We start from the raw sequence: 20030 nt of genomic DNA, 5'->3' as shown, positions 1-20030 counted from the left end.
TAACAGCACTGTGGGTGTATCTACACCACATGGGACTGCAGCGGTTCAAGAAGGCGGCTCACCACCACCTTCTCAAGGGCAGTTAGGGATGTGCAATTAATGCTGGCCTAGCCCGCGATGCCCATACAGTGAATAATTTTGAAATGTAGCGCCTTAGTAGAGAAATGTGGAGGCATTTTTTACATATACCCAACATATCCAACAAGATTGCACAAACAGCAGTGACCTGTAGTACTGGCTAAAGACGTATTGTTACTCCTTAGTCTTCTCTGTATAATGCCAAGGTATCTTTTAAATGAACCATAATAACAGAGAGTCTCAATTTAACAACTCGTGCAACAATCCATCGGCTGAGGATTAAGTTACCAGCTCAGACTTGTGGCATCATATTCAAAATCACAAATGCCTGGCCTTTAATGGAAATGCAATTGTTGCCTCCGCACCCACCCCCACCGACCCCTCATTGTTTCACGTCTCTAATCCTCGATACTTAAAGCTCTGTCCTCTTGCTCAACTCCCTAACAAGTATTACAAATGGGAAGGATGCTCTCGTGAGTAAGGTATTCATTGGTTTAAATGGGAGGGTATTCTTTCGGTGATGCAATACAAAACCTCACCAGCAGTGTGAGAGCCAGTGGATCTCGCTGGAATATTCAGCTCCGCACAGTAATCATTCCAGCCCTGGTCTTGCTCTTGCCCAGCGCCCACGTATGCGCAGTCCCTATGGGGATCAGAGTGTCAGTAGGAATGCAAGCTCTGGCTGCATTTCCCACTGTCTCCGGAGGCAATTTTACTGTAGTGTGGCTAACACTTGCTCACTTGGTGTCACCATGAGTTTAAGCTGCAATGATTCACTTTCCCAAAGGCCATTTATTTGAGAATGCAGGTGAAATGAATACAAAGTCTCTTTCACACCCACATGATGCATCTATCTAACCTCAATCTTGTTCTATTAAAATGTAACAAGCACATATTTCACTTACAATGTTGTGTTTGCAATCTGTCCCTGTTGAAAACAGCCTCTTTGTTTTGTCCAACGAGAGTGTGAATATATGGAGCCACTTGCTGGGGTTTTTCCTGTTCTTCGTCATGGGTCTACATGATACTTGCTTCCTGTTACCATCGTCGAACAGCACCAGGGATGATTACATCGTTTTCATTATTTTTGGCTTTTGTTTTCAGGTGAGCATATACTTTAACAGAGAAAATCAAGGGGGAAGGCAGGAGGGTGTAGTGGAGCGGAGCTGGCAGAAGAAATTGCCGTGTTTGGAAGAGGGCACAGGTATAAAGTAATTACTGAAAGAAGCAAAAGTGATATGAAGAGAAATCTTTTCACGTGGCGAGTGGTTAAGGACTGGAATGCACTGCCTGAGAGTGTGTGGTGGAGGCAGGTTCAACTGAAGCATTCAAAATGGAGTTAGACTGTTATCTGAAAAGGGAGAGTGTGCAGGGTTACGGGGAGAAAGTGAGCGTGGGGCGGGGGGGGAGCAGCACTACGTGAGTTGCTCATTTGGAGAGCCGGTGCAGACACGATGGGCCAATTGGCCTCCTTTTGAGCCATAACAGTTCTGTGGTTTCTGATCCGGGGTGCACAGAGGTGCGCAGTGCTGGGTGAAGGGCAAGTGTCAATGGGGCCTTTCCATGTTGCTATCTTCACATGCCTCCATGAAGCTATTGTTCCTAGTGTTGGGAGGATTCTGTATCGACTGTCATGCAGTGCAAACATACAATTTTGCTTCGAGCACCAGTGTACCAGCTGAATGATTGAGTCTAATTCTGGACAGTGCAGTTTACGAAGGATATAAAAGCCTTAGAGAGGATGCAGACAAGATTTACTAGAACGATACCTATACCAGTGATGAGGGACTTGAGTTACGTGGAGAGACTCAAGGTGCTGGGATTATTTTCCTTGGAACAGAGAAAGTTAATGGGAGACTTATTAGTTGTATTCAAATTTAAAAGGGGTTTTAGTACTAGGTAGGGAAACAGAATTCCACAGGCAGCTGTGTCAGTAACCAGCAGACAGAGATTTAAGATAATTGGTAAAAGAACCAAATTTATTTTTTTATAAACGTAGCAAGTTATGATGACCTGGAAGGCACTGCCTGAAATGATTGTGGGAGCCACCACCTGTGCTGTGAGACTCTATGATAGTCCACATTGTGTTCAAATTCTGTTTTCTAGAGCTACTAGCTAGATTTCAAAACAGATGAACCAAATCCCAGTTATTATTAAATTATACTGCACGTGATAAGAAATATTTAGCAGTACATAACTTCCTGCACTGTTTATTGGGGGAATGCAGTGAGAAGAAGGGCGGGAAAGGGAAGGAGAAGGATTCAGTTTCACTATGCCAGCATGCACAGAGCAATACTGTTTGAATTTAAATCCATTACTTATATTTAATTATAATTTATTACTTGCCCAAGATAGTAAATGAGATCTAGGATATCTTTAACATCTCGTGTACTGACACACATGATATAACTCGTCTGGGGTCACTCGAGCCATAGTTGGTTAAATCAAAACCTGTGGGGTACAAATGCTAAAACGAAAGCAGAAAATGCTGGAAAAATTCAGCAGGTCTGACAGCATCAGTGGAGAGAGAAACGGAGTTAACGTTTCATGTACATATGACTCTTCTTCAGAGCTACAGAGAAGTAGAAATGTGATGAAATTTATACTGTTTAAGGGGGTGGAGCAGGTGAAGCTGGGTAGAAGGCCAGCGATAGGTGGGGGCAAAGGAGAGATTGACAAAGATGTCATGAACAAAAGGACAAAGGGAGTGTTAATGGTGGTGGTAAGGGCTTAAAATGGTGCTGATAGTGGCATAAAGGTAAGAAAGTAGAATGAGATAATAGCAGGACAAGAAAAGAACAATGTGAACAAGTAACAGATGGCCCTTGTGGTGGGGGGGTGGGTGGTTAGGGGGCAGTGGTGGGGGGAAAAACTGCTACAAATGCGATCCCATCAATCACCTACTTCCAATTTTGTTAAAATCCACTTCTGGCCCCTGTCCAACAGATCTTTAAAACTCAATGAGCCAGTGATCAAGTTTAACTTCTCTATTGCAGGATATTGTGATATTTTAATGTTATGTAACGGTTGATTGGTTTGCTATTGTCCACAGTTCTGCATGCTCTGCTCAGCAGGCTACCATCTCTTCTGCTGCCATCACTCTGAGAAAACCAGTCAGCAGTGGCTCGCCCTAGACTACGCTGGCGTCTCAGTGGGAATGCTGGGATGTTACGTCCCAGGAGTCTTTTATGCCTTTTATTGTGCCGAGGTGAGTATCTTTTTTGTTTTGGAAAAAAAAAATAAGTTGCTTCAGTTAAATTGAAAAAAGTACTAAACATAATGATCATAAACTCTCAACAAGTCCATGAATATTTAGAGATTTGACCTGAGTGGGACTGATGGTGCACAGACCTCTCACCATGGAACCTTTGAGATGAAACAGTCTACTTTGTTTGATAACTGTAAAAGTTCAAAATGAAATTGCTTTTTCTACAATCTTCATTTGGTATAAACCCGCACTAATTACCCCTTAATTTAGAAAAAGGAGATTGGTATTTATAGATGCTCTTGTCACCCGTCTCCAATGTCTCAAAGTGCTTCACACGTGACTTGAGTTACTGTGAGGTGTGCTGGTCAGGGTTATATGCGCATAGCGAATTTGGCTTAAAATTAGATCCATCCCAAATGGTAGAATGCGATTTGCAGTGAGTAATGGGCTAATAAAAACATGAGATTAGTAGTAGGAATAAACCGGCAGCATTCTTGTTTCTTACCACTTACACAAACTCACCCAATACATGTACTCAGTTCAGAGTGATATCTGAACTGTTCAGCGGTAGTGTCGAGGATTTCCAATTTCCATTTTGCTCGGTTATTCCTCAACTCGGACAGAGAGTGAAATCATTCAGTAACCAAGGCAGGAAGCAAGTTAAAACTTCAAAATCGCCCCTTTGCAAGAACAACTTACACTTGTATCATACACAGCAAAATATTTCAGAGTGCCGTTCGAGGGGGGTGGACAACTGAGCAAGATTCAAGGGTGAGGCAGTTACAGGATGTATGTCAACTGAAGATTATCTTTAGAACTCTGAAAGTAACATCATCTGACCAGTGGTGGGCAACCTGTGGTCTGCCGTGATAATGCGGCCCATCGGAGTTCTGAGTGCGGTCCACGAGACATTTTGTTGACCGTTACCCATGCGCAGGGTTGTCAGATTCCACTGGTTTCTGTCTACGTCCTTTTTTTCCTACCGGTATTACTGAAGTGATATACACGCAAAGCAAGAGCACATGAAGTGAGGTGCCTGCTGATTACACACAGCATTGACTGTGAGAGCCGTGCGCTCCCTATGTGTCCAATCAAAATGCTGCTATGGTTCAATCGGCACGCCTCACAAATTATAGGTACACGAGCGCAGTTGGCAAAATTACTCTATCCCAGGAGACCGTCTTGGTCACCACACCAGTGGACGTGGGAGGTTGCGCTATTTTATGTGACTTTTGCCGGTAATTTAATTTGCCCCTAATTATATAATGGATCGCCTTGTGTTGAAGCGGAGCGTGATAAAGGAGGAGAATCAAGTGCAAAACCAAAAGGTACAGGGGAAGAAGTAGCTGAAAAGAGGAAAATCGGTGATGAAGAAAGAATGGTAAAAGAGAGTAGGGAGCTGGATTATTTTGTTAGTGAGCAGAAAGGGAGGCCGATTTGCTGAATTTACAACGAGGTGATATCAGTTCCAAAAAAATACCACAGTAAGAGACATTATGAAACACGCCATTCCTCTCACATAGCAAAATTCCCAGTAGGTTGTTTTTACCATTTGAAGTTGATAACAGTTCTACTAATATATGAATGGTTGAGCATTTTCTGTAACTCATAATGAAATATTCGGCGTGTATCAAATGTGTAAATGGGGTCATGGTTAGTGCACATGCCCGATTTCAATCTTGCTGCCCACTGAGATGAAGGGGGACCACTCACGAGCCTAGGTTGCCCCACATCATCCAAAGGATTGAATCCAGGTGATTTTACATGCTTAAGCTGTGAGGTTACTGGTCAAAGTTATGTCTCTTACAAATGGATTCCAACCTGAGTCAGTTTAATAATCAAATTATTGAAATGTATCACCATTTGAAAACGACACTGGCAGGCTGGGCATTGTTTGAAGTTATGTTTCATTTTTCCAATCATGAAATATTAATGCATGTAGGACATTAGGAAGGTGCATAAATTACCATTTGAAAATTTGTCCTTGATCAATGGCATTATAGCATGGCAATAATGAGAGAAATAACACCCCGTAGCTATGAGTGTAATTATTTTTGTTTTCATTCCTTCCCAAAGCAGTATTGGAGACAAGTGTACCTTATAACCGTGCTGGCCATGATTTTTGTGATGTTTCTCACACAAATCCATCCGCATTATGCCTCCCAGCATTGCCACAAGCTTCGCATTCTCCTCTTCTGTTTTATTGCTGCCTATGGATTAATCCCCACAGTTCACTGGATATTTCAGAATGGAGGTATTGGGGAACCGGTTGTTAAGGTAGGAAGGATTTGTAGTGCACTTCCAGTTGTTGTGATTCTGTGAAATCCATCCTATTTAGTTTCAGTACTTTAGTTTTTACATGTTTATGACTATTTATTGGGAATTCTCGAAAAGTTGTGTAGGGTTTATGCATTCCCCAGCGTGGTTTAGAACTATGAGACCAAGATGATTCTCGGTTCAATCCTCGTTCTCTCCCGAGTTGGCCTGTGTCCCAGCTAAGCTACAATTAGCAATTCTACATTAGGATTAGGGATTGAATCATAGAAAGGTTACAGGATAGAAGGAGGCCATTCAGCCAGTTGTGTCCATGCCAGCTCTCTAAAAGCAAACAGCTAGTCTCACTCCCTTACTTTTCCCCGTAGCCCTGGAATTTTCTTTTCCTTTCAGGTGCTTATCCAATTCTCTTTTGAAAACCCTGATTGGATCTGCCTCCTCTACACGCTCCAGCAGAGCAGTCTGGATCCTAACCACTCGCTGCGTAAAATGGTTTTCTTCGTGTTGCCGTTGCTTCTTTTGCCAATCACCTGAAATCTGTTCTGTCTGGTTCTTGGCCCTTCCACCAATGGGAACAGTTTCTCTCTTAGCTACTCTGTCCATGATTTTGAACCCTCCTATTAAATCTCCACTCGACCTTCTCGAAGGAGAACAGCTCCAGCTTCTTCAATCTATTCTGTAACTGAAGTTCCTCTCCCTGGAACCATTCCTGGAAACATTTCCTGCACCTTCTCTAAAGCCATCAAATCCTTCCTGAAGTGCAGTTCCCAGAACTAAACACAACATCCCAGTTGAGGCTGAACCAAAGTTTGATAAATGTTCACCTTGACTTACTTGCTGTTGTGCTCTGTGCCTCTATTTATAACAGCCAGGATTCCTGATGTCTTTCTACCCACTTTCTCAACTTGCCCTGCTGCCTTCAACAACTTGAGCAAACATACCACAGGTCTCTCTGTTCCTGCACCCACTTTAGAATTGGGTCCTTTATTTTACATTGCCTCTCCCATTCTTCCTACCAAAAGGTACCACTTCACGCTTCTCTGCATTAAATTTCACCTGCCATTTGTCTGCCCGTTCCACCAGCCTGTCTATGACCCCTATCCTCTATCCTCGTTACAGTTCACAATAGTTCCAAGTTTTGTGACATCTGCAAATTTTGAAACTGTGCCCTGTACACCAGGTCAGGGTCACTAATATAGATCAAGAAAAGCAGTGCTCCTCATACTGACCCCTAGGATCGCCACAGTATATCTTTCTCCAGTCCAAACTACAACTGTTCACCACCACCCTGTTTCCTGTCACACAGCCAATGTCTTTTTTAAAGCCTATCATGTGGCACTTTATCAAATGCTTTTTGGAAGTCCACATACACCACAGCGACTCCATTACCTCATCAATCATCTCTGCTACCTTATAAAAGATTAAATCAAATTAGTTAAACATGATTTGCCTTTAACAAATCCTTGCTGGTTCTTCCCTAATTATTCAGCCAAGAGATGTGTCCAACCAATTGCAGAATAATTAGTAGGAAAATCTGTGCAAATGAAAGCAAAATACTGTGGATGCTGGAATCTGAAATAAAAACAGGAAGTGCTGGAAAAGCTCAGCAGATTTGGCAGCATCTGTGGAGAGGGAAACAGAGTTAATGTTTCGAGTCCAGTATGACTCTTCTTCAGAACAAAAGAATGCTGGAAACTTTGGGAACTAACTGTTATCCAGGACAGATTTTAAAGAACTGTTGGTATCAACTGCCTTCTGCTTGGGATGTCCAAGTTTTTCCTATCCATAGACCTTTAACCATCAAATGGTTATCAATATTGTGGCAGATCTTTCAAAAGCTAAGCTGCCAGAGAACAATGGGAAGCAAGGTTGAGCCTCAGCAATAATTTACAGCACAGCAACAGGCTCTCTTCTGGGTAGAGTTGTGGATCAAGAGTTTAACCCATGACCCCATATGTTACAGTATATAAAGCTATTGCAGAGTTTGCCCTGTCTGTCCCCAATTTCAGTTCAGTATTAATGCTGAGAAACTGGAATTCGCTTGGCACTGAAATAAGAAAGAGTGCGTGAATCATTTAGTTGAATCCCCTCTGCCTTGTACTCCTGCAGTAAGTAGTTATAATGCTGGGGAGAGGTGTAGGAAATAGGACAATGTACACAAAAATGTCATCTGATTACAAGAAATGTGATTCTTCAGGACTGCCATGTGAATTCTCCACACAAGTTCCTAATATTAGCTGCAACGATTGGCTAGATGGGTAAACCAATTCAGTGACAATGGATATTAGTGCATTATGCTGTGATGTACTGAGAAACTGCACAATACTTAACACCAATACAATGAGATCTGTGGTTCAGAATGAGTAAACTACATCCAGTTCAAGAAAAATGGACCAAAGCCCACCCTGACCCTTTTCGCAAGATCCACTCAAACCAATCAAGCTTTTTTTCAATAGTCAATGACTATCAACAGAAGGTCAAGCTTTTCCACAGAATAATGGGATACTTTGAGGAATGATTGAGCAGTATCATGTGTGTGCATCCAGACATATGATACTCTTTTGAGTAAACATGTTTCCATCTGTTTCAGATGAAGTTACATTGTTTCATAGTTTGCCATTGTGAGATTTGAACTCCTGATCTTGGGGTTACAAACCCAGTACCATAACCACTTGGCTATTTAGGCCAAGCATCCAGACATATGATGGTGCCATACCAATTGAGGGTCCAGCCCCTTAAGCCTTATAACCAATACTTTACAATCAAGGTTGTCAATAGAAAATTAGTCCATCTTGTGAGTGTCATTATCCTCACTTCCTCAAAGCAATGCAGGATAATTTGTATTATTCTAGGAATTACTGATGCAACAAGCAGTTACAGGGTCTTGCAGGGTTTTTAGTTTCTATTAACAAAGGTTTGCATTTTGTGATTCACCTGTTACATTGGCTGCCGGTAATTTGGAGTGGGTGCCAAGGGTCATCCATGCCTCAGTGTGGAAACGCTGCTTCCAAGTGCTTTCTATATGTCTGAATCCTTTTGTCACCAGGAACATGTTAGTGAGGTGGTGCTCCATACCACCAGTGTCACCTATTTAGTCACTTGTGAAACTAGTGTGTACTACATGGAATTTACACGACTAATGTACTAGAACCCACCACACTCTGGGTAAAAAAAATTGTATTTAAACGAGGTATATTGTTGAATTTGTCTCTCCAACCCGAATCTTTCCACGTTTTCTGAAACTTATGTTTTCTTTTCTCTTAGGTGTTTGCACCCAGAGTAGGTGTGATGTATCTACTAGCAAGTTTGGCATTTTTGTTTTACTACAGTAAAGTACCTGAGAGGTACTTTCCAGGTAAGTCTCTCTCTCTCTCTTTTGACAATTTTAATCTGTGTACAAAGAATATATGTTGCCTCTCATGTTCACTGTAAACTTCTGTATGACAACCAGCGTTAGAATGAAAAATAATTAAGGCCAAGTTAACGAAATGTTTCATGGGCTGTGTCTCAGACAGACAGGGGTGAGCTTTTAGTTTCCAGCGTAGGGATAGACACACCCAGCATTCATATCAGGAATCTGAGTGCGTGATGATTGCCTGGCACACCGAACAGTCCTGATAACTAGAATCTACATCTCGTGCCATGGTTGGTTACCTATCATGTTACCATTTCCAGATGGGGCAGACAAGCAATGTGGTTGTTTGTGCATTCAAACTAGTTCTTGAATTGGGGAAATTGGAACTGCACTTTTACGCATTTACAAAGCTCTGTTTACTGGCCTCCAAATGCTAGTGATGAAATTAGAAAAGACCTGGCCCAGAAATGCTGTGGCCTGAGAAAGTCAGCAGACTTCTCTCCTGGGCTCAGGAAGCCATGAATTGAGTCATCAACTGCAGAGGCCCTAAGTTCTGGAATTCGCTCCACCTCCACAAACATCTCCACCTCGCTCTCTCCTCCTTTAAGACACTCTTTAAAACCTAGCTCTTTAGCCAAGCTTTTGATGACCTGATCTATTATTTCCTAATGTGGGTCGATATCGAATTTTGTGAAACACCGGGGGACATTTTATTCCATTAAAGATGCTTCAATAATACAAGTTATCGTTAATTTGGGTTGTTTGTTTGACTGATCCAAGGTGGCTACACTCGTTGCATGCAGCGGAGTCACACTGGGGCATTTGTCATTGGTGATTTTACAGGGGTTCCTTTCTGTGTTGAAGACTTGAACTGGTAGACGTTTGTGAAAATAAAGATCTAACTTGCTTTTTCTTCCAAGTAAAGGATACCTTTTAATGAAGTTATCTATTTATGGAAATAGTATAGGGTAATCCTTTAAATTATAAGCATTCAACTCGTCAAGCTTAGAGTTTCTTCTTTGGGTTGCTAGCTTTAAATATCTCTTACTATGTTTGTTACTCTCTAATTAGATGTCCATGCCAAACTTGTGAAGAAATCCTAGATATAGAATCCCTTCTTCTTCTGCACAATAGTGTTTTATTACATTATCTGTCATTACTTCTAGTCATCCTTTTCCATTTCATGAAAGGCTCCTTAGGCAGCACCTTCCAAACCCATGACCCCTACCATCTAGAAGGACAAGGGCAGCAGACACATGGGAACACCAGCATCTGGAAGTTCCCCTCCAAGTCACTCACAATCCTGACTTGGAAATATATCACTGTTCCTTCACTGTCGCTGGGTCAAAATCCTGGAATTCCCTCCCTGTCAGCACTGTGGATGTACCTACACCACATGGACTGCAGCGGTTCAAGAAGGCAGCTCACCACCACCTTCTCAAGGGAAATTAGGAATGGGCAGTAAATGCTCTCCTAGCCAGTGATGCCCACATCCCTTGAATAAATAATTTAAAAGAAATTAGGTGCCACGATTTCCCATGTACACCAAAGAGTATATTCCAACTCAGCTTCACTTTACGTAGGACAGTCCTAATTCCTGGAAGAAATCTCTCCCTCATTATATGCTGTCCTTGTCCCTGAGTATAACCTTGCTCTGCTGTCCACAGAGGATGGAGTGTCCCACAATGACTATTTTGTGTAGTATTTTTCCACCACTATGCAAGCTTCCTGTGCCTTCCAGGGGGTATAGTGCCCTTTGTAAGGCACACCAAAGAAATGGGACCCTTCGTTTAAATATCTCTTACTATGTTGGCAGGACAAATTTAAAAAAAGGGGGCATATTATCTAAGCGTTAAGAGATTGCAGAGCTCTGAGATGCAGAGGGATCTGGGCATCCTAGTGCGTAAATCATAGAAGGTTAGTATGCAGGTGCAGCAAGTAATTAGCAAAGCTAATAGAATGTTATCGTTTATTGCGAGGCGAATTGAATACAAGAGTAGGGAGGTTATGCTTCAGTTGTACAGGAGATTGGCGAGACCACATCTGGAATACTGTGAACAGTATTGGTCCCATTATTTAAGGGAAGATGTGAACGCATTAGAATCAGCTCAGAGAAGGTTTACTTGATTAGTATCAGGAATGGCGGGTTGTCTCATGAGGAAAGGCTAGGCTTGTATCCGCTGGAATTTAGAAGAGGCAACTTGAATGAAACATATAAGATCCTGAGGGGACTTGATAGGGTGAATGTGGAAAGAATGTTTCCTCTTGTGGGAGAATCTAGGAGGTCACTGTTTCAAAATAAGGGGTTGCCCGGTTAGGACAGCGAGGAGGAAATTTTTTTTCGCTGAGGTGTGAGACTTTGAAACTCTCGTCCTTAAAAGGTGGTTGAGGCAGAGTCCTCGTATACCTTGAAGGCAGAGGTAGATAGATTCTTGATAAGCAAAGGGTTGAAAGGTTATTGAGGGTAGGCAAGACTGAAATTGAGATTAAAATCAGATCAGCCATGATCTTTTTGAATGGCGGGGCAGGCTTGAGGGGCTGAGTGACCTACTCCTGCTCCTATTTTGTATATTTTATGACAGTTGAACTACTCTGGCACAAACTAATTGAACGCTTGAAGCAATCATCACCGTCCCCAGTGCAGACAAGTGAGAATCTGTGAGATTGAGCCTACGTTGGAGAATTTTAGCTTTTTTTTTATGATTCTACATACTTATTTAGACACACAGAGTACCCTCAGATAATTCCTCTGAGGAGTAAATTGCAGAATATCTTCCCTCCTGTGTGTAATCTGACTGCCACATTTCCTACATTACAGCAATAATAGCTCGGAAGCATTTCCCTGGCGATAAAGCATTTTTGGACGTTGGCCTGTAGTGATAGGTGCTACATAAATATAAATTATTTTTTCTTCTCCGCTCTTTCTCTTTCTTTCTTTTTCTCTCTCTCTCTCTCTCTTTATTAGGAACTGACAGTAAATGCGGACCTTGCCAGCGACACCCAGATCATGGTTTTATTTTAGATTGGGCTCTTACTGTACCCTTTTGAGGCTCGTTACTTCATGGGAGTAAACATTTAAGACTATTCTGTGAGGTGACAGTCCGGAGTTATGCCCGTTTGAGAATTACAATTCCTAGGAGTCGGAATAATGAGGATTGTGTAGTTAAAATTTGAACTAATCCTTCCATGTGTGTTCTATGGGTTCACTTACTTTATCCTGTTGAAGCTAATTGTCAGTAAAGCTCAGGCAGAACCAAAGGCATAATATGTAGTGATTTCCTTTTAGTGCTCACTAAACTTGGGTATCGGAAACACAACATTGAGACCCCCCCCTCCACCTCTTTGTCTCTCTATCTCTCCGCCCCCCACACACACACCTTAAACCAGCTTATATTTCAACTCTTTCTTGGACTCGAACGCAAGTTCTGTCGAAGGGTCATGAGGACTCGAAACGTCAACTCTTTTCTTCTCCGCCGATGCTGCCAGACCTGAGTTTTTCCAGGTAATTCTGTTTTTGTTTTGGATTTCCAGCATCCGCAGTTTTTTTTGTTTTTATTATTGAGAGGAGAGAGTTTGGCAAACAGTGAGGCAGCCTGTAAAAGACTTAGGAGAACACAGGTAGGATAAAGAGATTGAATAAAGGATTTTTTCTTTAATGAAGCAGTTTTGAGAGGTTGGACTTTTTTTGTACTTTGGGAATCGTCACCTGGTTGTACAGAACGTGAGTATTGCTGAAAAACTCATACTGTTGAAACTTTTTGTCTTGCACTCATCAGGACAGATTTGTAAGAATACCAAATCTCAAAGAGAACAACAACTTATACTGCACGAGAAGAGGGTGCTGATTGGGTGGCAAGTGAACTCTTGGTTGGTAGAGGTATTGCCATGGAGAATGCACCAGGGAACAGTTAACTGGCAAGCATGGCAATGTCTTGACCAGAGTCAACCTGCATGGTTTGAATTTAAACAAAAGCTTGGCAGTTAATTGTTCCCTGGCGCATTCTCCATGACAACGCCTCTACCGATCAGAGTCCCCTTGCCAACCAGTCAGCATTCTTTTCTCGTGCAGTATAAACTGTTGTTCCCTTTACAATTGGTACGCTTGCGAATTTGTCCTGATGAGTGCAAGACATAAAGCTTCAACAGCGTGTCTCTTTTTTCAGCAATTCTTTAGGAATCGGTAGTGAGGTCATCAGTCCTCAATAGAGTAAGAAAATGAGATTACAGAAAAGCTGGTACAGACACTGAGCTTAAATACCTCTATCTGTGCAGCAAACTCCATAGTCCTATCAGTCTGATCGGATCAGAGGTTATATATTTTAGTTTTTGACTTGGTCAACATTCAGTCATCTATTCTCAGTTATTATCTAGACTAGTGAGTGGATCACTGCACAGGCCAACTCGGGAAGATCATCTTCAACGTGTACATTACTGGCATTGCTCACTCAATCTTTGCGCAATGGTAGGTTGTGCAGCGCGACAAAGGAGAGCAAGAGTTTGTTTTGCTAATTGTACGTGGTCAGACACAACACACACAAACCATGGACCAATCAAGTAGGAAATTTATGCTGAAAATTCAGACTGATTCCACAGCACTGACTTTTCCATCAGAGATTCATCCGATTTAAAGCGAAGGACAACCTGTGATTCGTGCATTTAATGTAAAGTCCAGTTTAAAGTTCATTTATTGCATATAATGAATCAATCGACCTCTGAGAGGTTAGGAGTAGAAACGCTGCAATTGGTTTGACGTTCTTGGCACAGGATGGGGAGCAAAACCCAGATGTGACACCTGTGCTAAACGCACACAGGAGGACAGGGCCTCTGGGATAGGTGCTGCCACCTGCCAAGTCACCAACAATGGAAAATTGCCTTAAGGAGAAGGAAGGGTAAAGACTGCAAACTGATACCGTGTCACACAAACACGGACTTATGCTTTATATATCGTCTCGCTATTTGGCTTTTGCTATCTTAACAGACAATGAGAACAAACATTATCAGTTGAGAAATATTGTAGAATTTAGTAATATTCCACTGTAACAATGTTCTCTGTAATGTCACAGTTAGGTGTATTAATGCTTGGCACTAAAAGGTGATGCATCACGTTTGGGTTTAAAAAGAGAATCTGTATTGTGAAGATGGTTAGTTATTCCATCCATTTTGTTTTGCTATTTGCGTTCTAATAAGAGTTCTTGTTTTCTAGGTGGATACTTGAATTACTTTGGCTGTAGCCACCAGTGGTGGCATTTCTTGGTAGTTTTAATGTTCTATTGGTGGCATCAGACTGCAGTTCACATAATGCATTATAGACATGAACAGCCATGTCTAAAAATAACAGAATAGTTTTCCAGCATTTCCTCAAGAGGACTGCTTTGCAATTAAGAACAAAAGAAAATCAAACTACTAATTCTTCAGTTCTACGAGTCTTCTAACCAACTGCATGATGGCCTTCTAATTTACTTAAAACTGAATGTGTCTCGATTGTGTGCTGTAAGTTTGAAGATTTTACTATGGTACATTCTGGTACTGTGACACCAACTCAACGGTTCCTCAGACTTATTTTTGCATGAAGAAGCCTTTTTAATCAGCCAAATTGGTGACTGCCCTTTTTTCTAACATTTGGATTGTGCCAGTAACTACTCAGTGTCACAGGCTCAAGGTACAGTAAAGGCAGCTACAATATAATGCCTTTTAACTGAAAGCCAATGCATGTATTTGTAAAATACAAAACTGTATTGAACTGTCTTATGGGTGTATTATAATGCCTGCCTTGTTCATTGTTCTACATTTTGTAGAAATGATTTAATATGTACTGTAACATGTATGCTGCAAATTTAATATAACTAGAGGACAGAAAAGCAACTGTACTGCATGCAAAGTAACATATTATAAATGTTTACAAGGCCTAACCAGTGCCCCTCCTAAACAAAACTATTTTTCCTGATATTTAATGTGTGTGATGATGAGTTTAATAACCACTAAATCTGGCTTTAATTTGTGAAGTAACCAATTAATTTTGAAAGACAAGAGCACTGACCATTTTAATAGAGGAGACCACTTCATTAATTTGATCTTGTAAAACCAATTCATTTTTTTAAAAAAAGAGTTATATGGGAGATAGATTTTTGGAGGAAGGAGGGGAAAGTTACTCAACTTTTTATTTTTTTAAATGGGAAAATTTCATGTTAACCTTTGGATATTGTATCCCTGACACTGTTGATGTAATGTTTTATTCTAAATTATTGACTTGGCCCATGTGTGTTGGTAAGTATTGGAAAATAATTTCAGGAAAAGTGAAATATGCAGGTGGTTTTATTGTTCCCATTTACATGAAGAGCAAATGAACGAGGAGCTTCAAAATTGTAACATGGATATTTGGGGCATAAGTGGCTATTGGGTGCATGCTTTAATCTCTTGGAACATAACGGTACAAGTTGTATGGCTTTTATTGGAAAGGCTAATGTAAAATAGGAATGTGACTTACACACTTTGATAACTCAAATACTGCATTCGTCTTGTGCTAAGCCTGAATTTTTTTAAAGATCCAGCACCACAGTAGGCTGAGATCCCAAAAAATGTCTCATTTAAATTAGGCTGCATTTTTCAGCTTAAGCACTATAACTGGAAGTGTGATTTTCCTCTACTCAAACTTTATACTGTTCAATTTATCTACATTATCTTGATTGCCAACTTACACTGTAAAAGTGTAGATTAAATCTAATATACTCCAGGCAAGATTTAACCTTTTGAAGAAAAACTTGCAATGAATTAATCTTTGATCTGATATTGCCATGTTTTAGTAATACATAAAGACACATTCAAACATCTCTTAGGAGGAATCTGTTGCAATCTATTAAGTGAGCATGGTACTAAATGCAGATAATTGTCTAGAGACATTTAAAAAAGAAATGATTTCATGATGGATGGTGAAACTGCATTAACTGAAATGCTCACTGTGCAAGGATAATCAATTAGTTTGCAAATAATACCAGAATGTTACGGGTACTGTGATTTGAGGATTCCTGCAGTAAAATCTGTGGGGGTTGGATAACTTCAATTGTGTTATACAATTGTGTTGTGCAAACATTTAGATGTGAATGGTATGGAGTGGCTGAATGATAAAATGTTGATATTGTCTTCCCTCTGAACTGATCATCGGTAGGTTGAAAAGTGCCCATTCTTAAAAATGGCATGTCACCTCAGCTTAATGCTCTTCTCCGTTGAATAGCACTTTGTTTCCCACCTTCTCCGTTGAATAGCACTTTGTTTCCCACCTTCTCCCATAGCTCTCAGTTCCTTTGGAAAATATCCTTTTGACATACAAAATGTTTTTCTTTTTCTTGACAGAGATTGATGGCAGCATATAGTTCTGCTCCATTATTTTTCACATGGCTGTGTTTTGTTGCATTGCTCCTAGTGCCAAATATGTCCGACTATTGCAAGTTGGTCTATTATTGAAGTATTCTGCTCATTCCCTCCAACCATGTTGCGTTGGAGGTAGAGCTGCTCCAATCAGTATTTGCTTATAACATATGGCAACATTGCCCCTTTTTTGTTTGTTTTGCTATTTAAACCATTTTTGTCTTTTGATATTACTTGAAGATTGTTTTGAAAATGTTTATAAACCTGAATGTTGCATCTTCAATAAAGACTTTTAATGTGGTTTGTTCCATTGTGTTTTCTATCAACTTCTCATAATGCCTGGAAAATCTAAAGCTGATAGAACAGCTGTTTCTTAGTACACAAGTAGAATGACATTTTACATTTTAAATCATTAAGGGCAAAAAGAAAAATCTAGTTGCAAAACTGGGATGGCTGCATTGTCAATTATCATAGCTGGTAAAGTTGTGACCAACTTCAAAACCTTATTTTGATATGACTCCATATTGCTTTGAAATATTTGTCTCTACTAAATGTGGCCCAATGTATACGCCAGTGTACTGGACCACAGTGCAAGGTGTACAGAATGGGACTTCATTGCTGCAGATTTACCATAGATTACTAAAGCAACAATATCTGCAATCTTCTACCAGTTTTGTGCGCGCTGCTTCAGGAAGTTGTTCAGCAGGAAATGAGTTTCGAAATCCCTTTGCCACAGAAATGTTGACAGTCTCATTAACTGAACTCAAAACTCCAAAGTATTGCATTGTTGAACACAACAGTAATGAACAGATTAGCTTTTCATTATTGATTAGCACAAATAAGGTATTTAATACAGTACAGCTGAAGTGAGACTATGGCAGCCCACTTTGTTACAGTACAATATTTTAATAAATTACATTATCTTGTATGTAATTTGACATTGCTCAGATAAATTATAAAAGCAGGGTAACATTAAAGTATCTGCTCGATGGCCACACTGGTAATTACTGAAATGATTGTTGAGATATAGACCTAGAATTAACATTGATTCCTTACCTTAACAAACATTACTCCAGGATATTAATTTTCAGAAGTAAATTAAGATTACAGTGGGGCATTAGGTATAGAGAAAAGTAACATGCCTAAAAGATGGAGATTTTTGATTTTTTGGGTTGAATTCTGCTTTGTCAACAAGGAACATTAAATTGGGACATGACAGTTACTATTGATTGGCTAAGGATTTTAAAATTATTTGACAGGAAATATTACATGGAAAGGGAAATAGCCTGGATAAATTGGCAAGAAAAACTGAAACAATGGGGAACTTTAAATCAATACATAATTGACATGACAAGGTACGAACTTTCCCACAAGAAGTGAAGAGGGTGTAACAAAACTTGGGAGTTTCAATGAATAAGCAGAAAAATTAAAATAAGTGAGATTAGGTCTTCCAATTTCTTATTTTCTTCTGTTTTATTAGAAGCATATCAAGCAGAATTTAGAAAATAGAAGGAAAGCAATAAAAAGATAGGTAAGCTGAAAGGAGAAATGAAGAAAGACTGCCAGGAACATAAAGGGAAATAGTACTTTTAAACAATGTTAGGAAAAAAATGCCCATTAGAGATAAAAAAAAAAGAAATGCAGATACCCAAGGTAGTGGGAATAAGAGTGGAAGGAAAGACATTGAAGAGGATAGCAATGGGATAGTAGTTTGCAAAGTTCTTGAACATATTGTTACCACCAAAATCCATGTAAACCTCTTCTGCAATTCCCATGTTTGAATCCCTCCAATTAGGTTTCTGCCTCACCTCAATACCAAAACTGCTCTTATCAAATTCACAAAGACATCCTATGTGACTGTGACAAAGGCAATCTCGCTTCTTGACCACAGCATCCTCCTCCTCCAATAATTCTCTATTGTTATTCAATGGGACTGCATTTGCCCAATTCCATCCTTATCCATCCACTGGTAGCCAGAAGCTCATCTTTTTCTACTCCCACATCATTATCTCTGCTCTCCTCCAAGGATCGATCCTTTGTCCCCACTACTTCAGATGATGTCATGTAGATGATAATGTAGAATATCAGTTTCCCCATGTACATTGTCACCCTCACAATCAACACTTTTGACCCTTCCACTGTCTCTAAATTAACAGTATTCGATGAGCAGAAATATCCTCCAACTAAATATTAGGAAGACTGAAGCTGTCATCTTCGATCCCAGTCTCAAACCCCATTTCCTAGCCACTGATTTCATTCCTCTCCCTGGAAACTCTGAGGCAGAACCAGACTGTTTGGAACTTTGTCATATTTGACCCCAAGATGAGCTTCGGACCACATAGCCAAATGATCACTAGATCACGTTATTCCTCCTCACCAGCATTGCCCAACTAGGCTCTGGACTTGACTACTTTAAATTCCTCCTGGCTTGCTTCCCACATTTTGCTCTCCATAAACTTGATCATTGAAAATTCTGCTGCCTGTATCCTAACTCTCACCAAATCCCATTCACCTGTGTCTGCTGACTTACATAAGCAACACCTCAATTTTAAAACTTTGACCCTTGTTCTCAAATCCTTCCATGGCCTCACTCCTCCCTGTCCCTATCCTCCTTAGGCCTACCAGCCTTCAAGATATCCACGGTTCTGCAATTCTGGCCTCTTGAGCATCCCATTTTAATCACTCCACCGTTAGTGGCTGTGCCTTACCTGGCAGGTCCCAAAAATCTGGAATTTCTGCTCCAAACCTTTCCACCTTTCTTCACTCCTTTGAGTCACAATTTAATACCTCTCTCTTTGACCACACTTTTGGTAATCTGTTCCAATATCTTCTTGTGTGGCTCAGTGTCAAATTTTATTTGATAATATTCCTGTGAAGGGCTTTGGGATGGTTTACTTTATATAGCACCTTTCACAGTATAGAAACACAAGTTATTTTGTTAAATAGGTAGTGAAAGAGTTAGCTAGGATAAATAGATATAAAATTAATAATGAAATGTAGTAGAAAGTGCATTGGTCCCTGACACTTACATCCTATAATGTGGAGGCAAATCAGAGAAACTGTTATGGGCCCCAGTAAAAATCTTCAAACATTTGGCATTAGAAGTTGTGACACATGGATGGTATTGCCATATGTAACAGCCCCATAGGAGAGAATGGAATTAATTTCATATATATATCATTTTTTTCTAAGGTGCTTCACAGAGATATGTAATTGATACATGAGTCAAAAGGAAGTGGTGGTAGGTTGGTGATGAGAAGCTTGGGCAAGCAGTGAGTTTTAATGAGAGAATAATTGAGTGGTTTAAGGAATGAAGACCAAACTCAGAAGGATGTAAAATTTAAAGGGCATTCAGCAGAGAAGCAGGTTATAGGGACAGTCAAGGCTGATTGGGATAAATGGATTCAAATATAAGTATGAGAATTCTAAATTTTAAAGCATTGGGAGACCAGGAGCCAACGTAGGTCAGCAAGGACAGCAATGTTGGTTGAGTGGCAGGGCTAGAGATTAGCTGAAGTTTATGAAGGGTGGTGGATGAAGGTTTTAGCAGATGGCCAATGTTAGACATGGAAGTAGGTGACCTTTGTGATGAAGATAATTATCAATTCAGGGTCAAATAGAATGCTGTGGGAGATGAAAATTGGTGGCAAGGGTATGGTGTTTGTAGTGGGGCAAAAGATAGTGGCTTTGGTTTTACCATGTTTAGCTAGGAGCAGCAGCTCTTCCAAGATATTAAATAAGCAGTCTTACAAC

General features: G+C 40.4%; 1 protein-coding gene across 6 annotated transcripts in view; it reads left to right on the top strand.

Annotated features, from left to right (window-relative positions):
- The window catches only part of LOC121270825 (progestin and adipoQ receptor family member 3-like), a 32431-nt gene extending 15854 nt beyond the window's left edge, over positions 1 to 16577 (top strand). For 5 of the 6 annotated variants that reach the window (XM_041176294.1, XM_041176291.1, XM_041176293.1 and 2 more), the window contains exons 4-8: positions 1020 to 1182; positions 3131 to 3286; positions 5363 to 5563; positions 8825 to 8915; positions 14119 to 16577. In XM_041176294.1, the coding sequence (XP_041032228.1) occupies positions 1020 to 1182; positions 3131 to 3286; positions 5363 to 5563; positions 8825 to 8915; positions 14119 to 14258 (751 nt within the window). In that variant the 3' untranslated portion in view covers positions 14259 to 16577. The remainder of the gene's footprint in view (positions 1 to 1019; positions 1183 to 3130; positions 3287 to 5362; positions 5564 to 8824; positions 8916 to 14118) is intronic. The other variant, XM_041176295.1, reaches the window with a different exon arrangement.
- Positions 16578 to 20030: the final 3453 nt, after the last annotated feature.

This window comes from Carcharodon carcharias, chromosome 28 (genome assembly GCF_017639515.1).
Source record: "Carcharodon carcharias isolate sCarCar2 chromosome 28, sCarCar2.pri, whole genome shotgun sequence".
Taxonomy (NCBI): Eukaryota; Metazoa; Chordata; class Chondrichthyes; order Lamniformes; family Lamnidae; genus Carcharodon; species Carcharodon carcharias.
The sequence above is the reverse complement of the archived record's forward strand: the minus strand, read 5'-3'. Positions and strand labels throughout refer to the sequence as shown.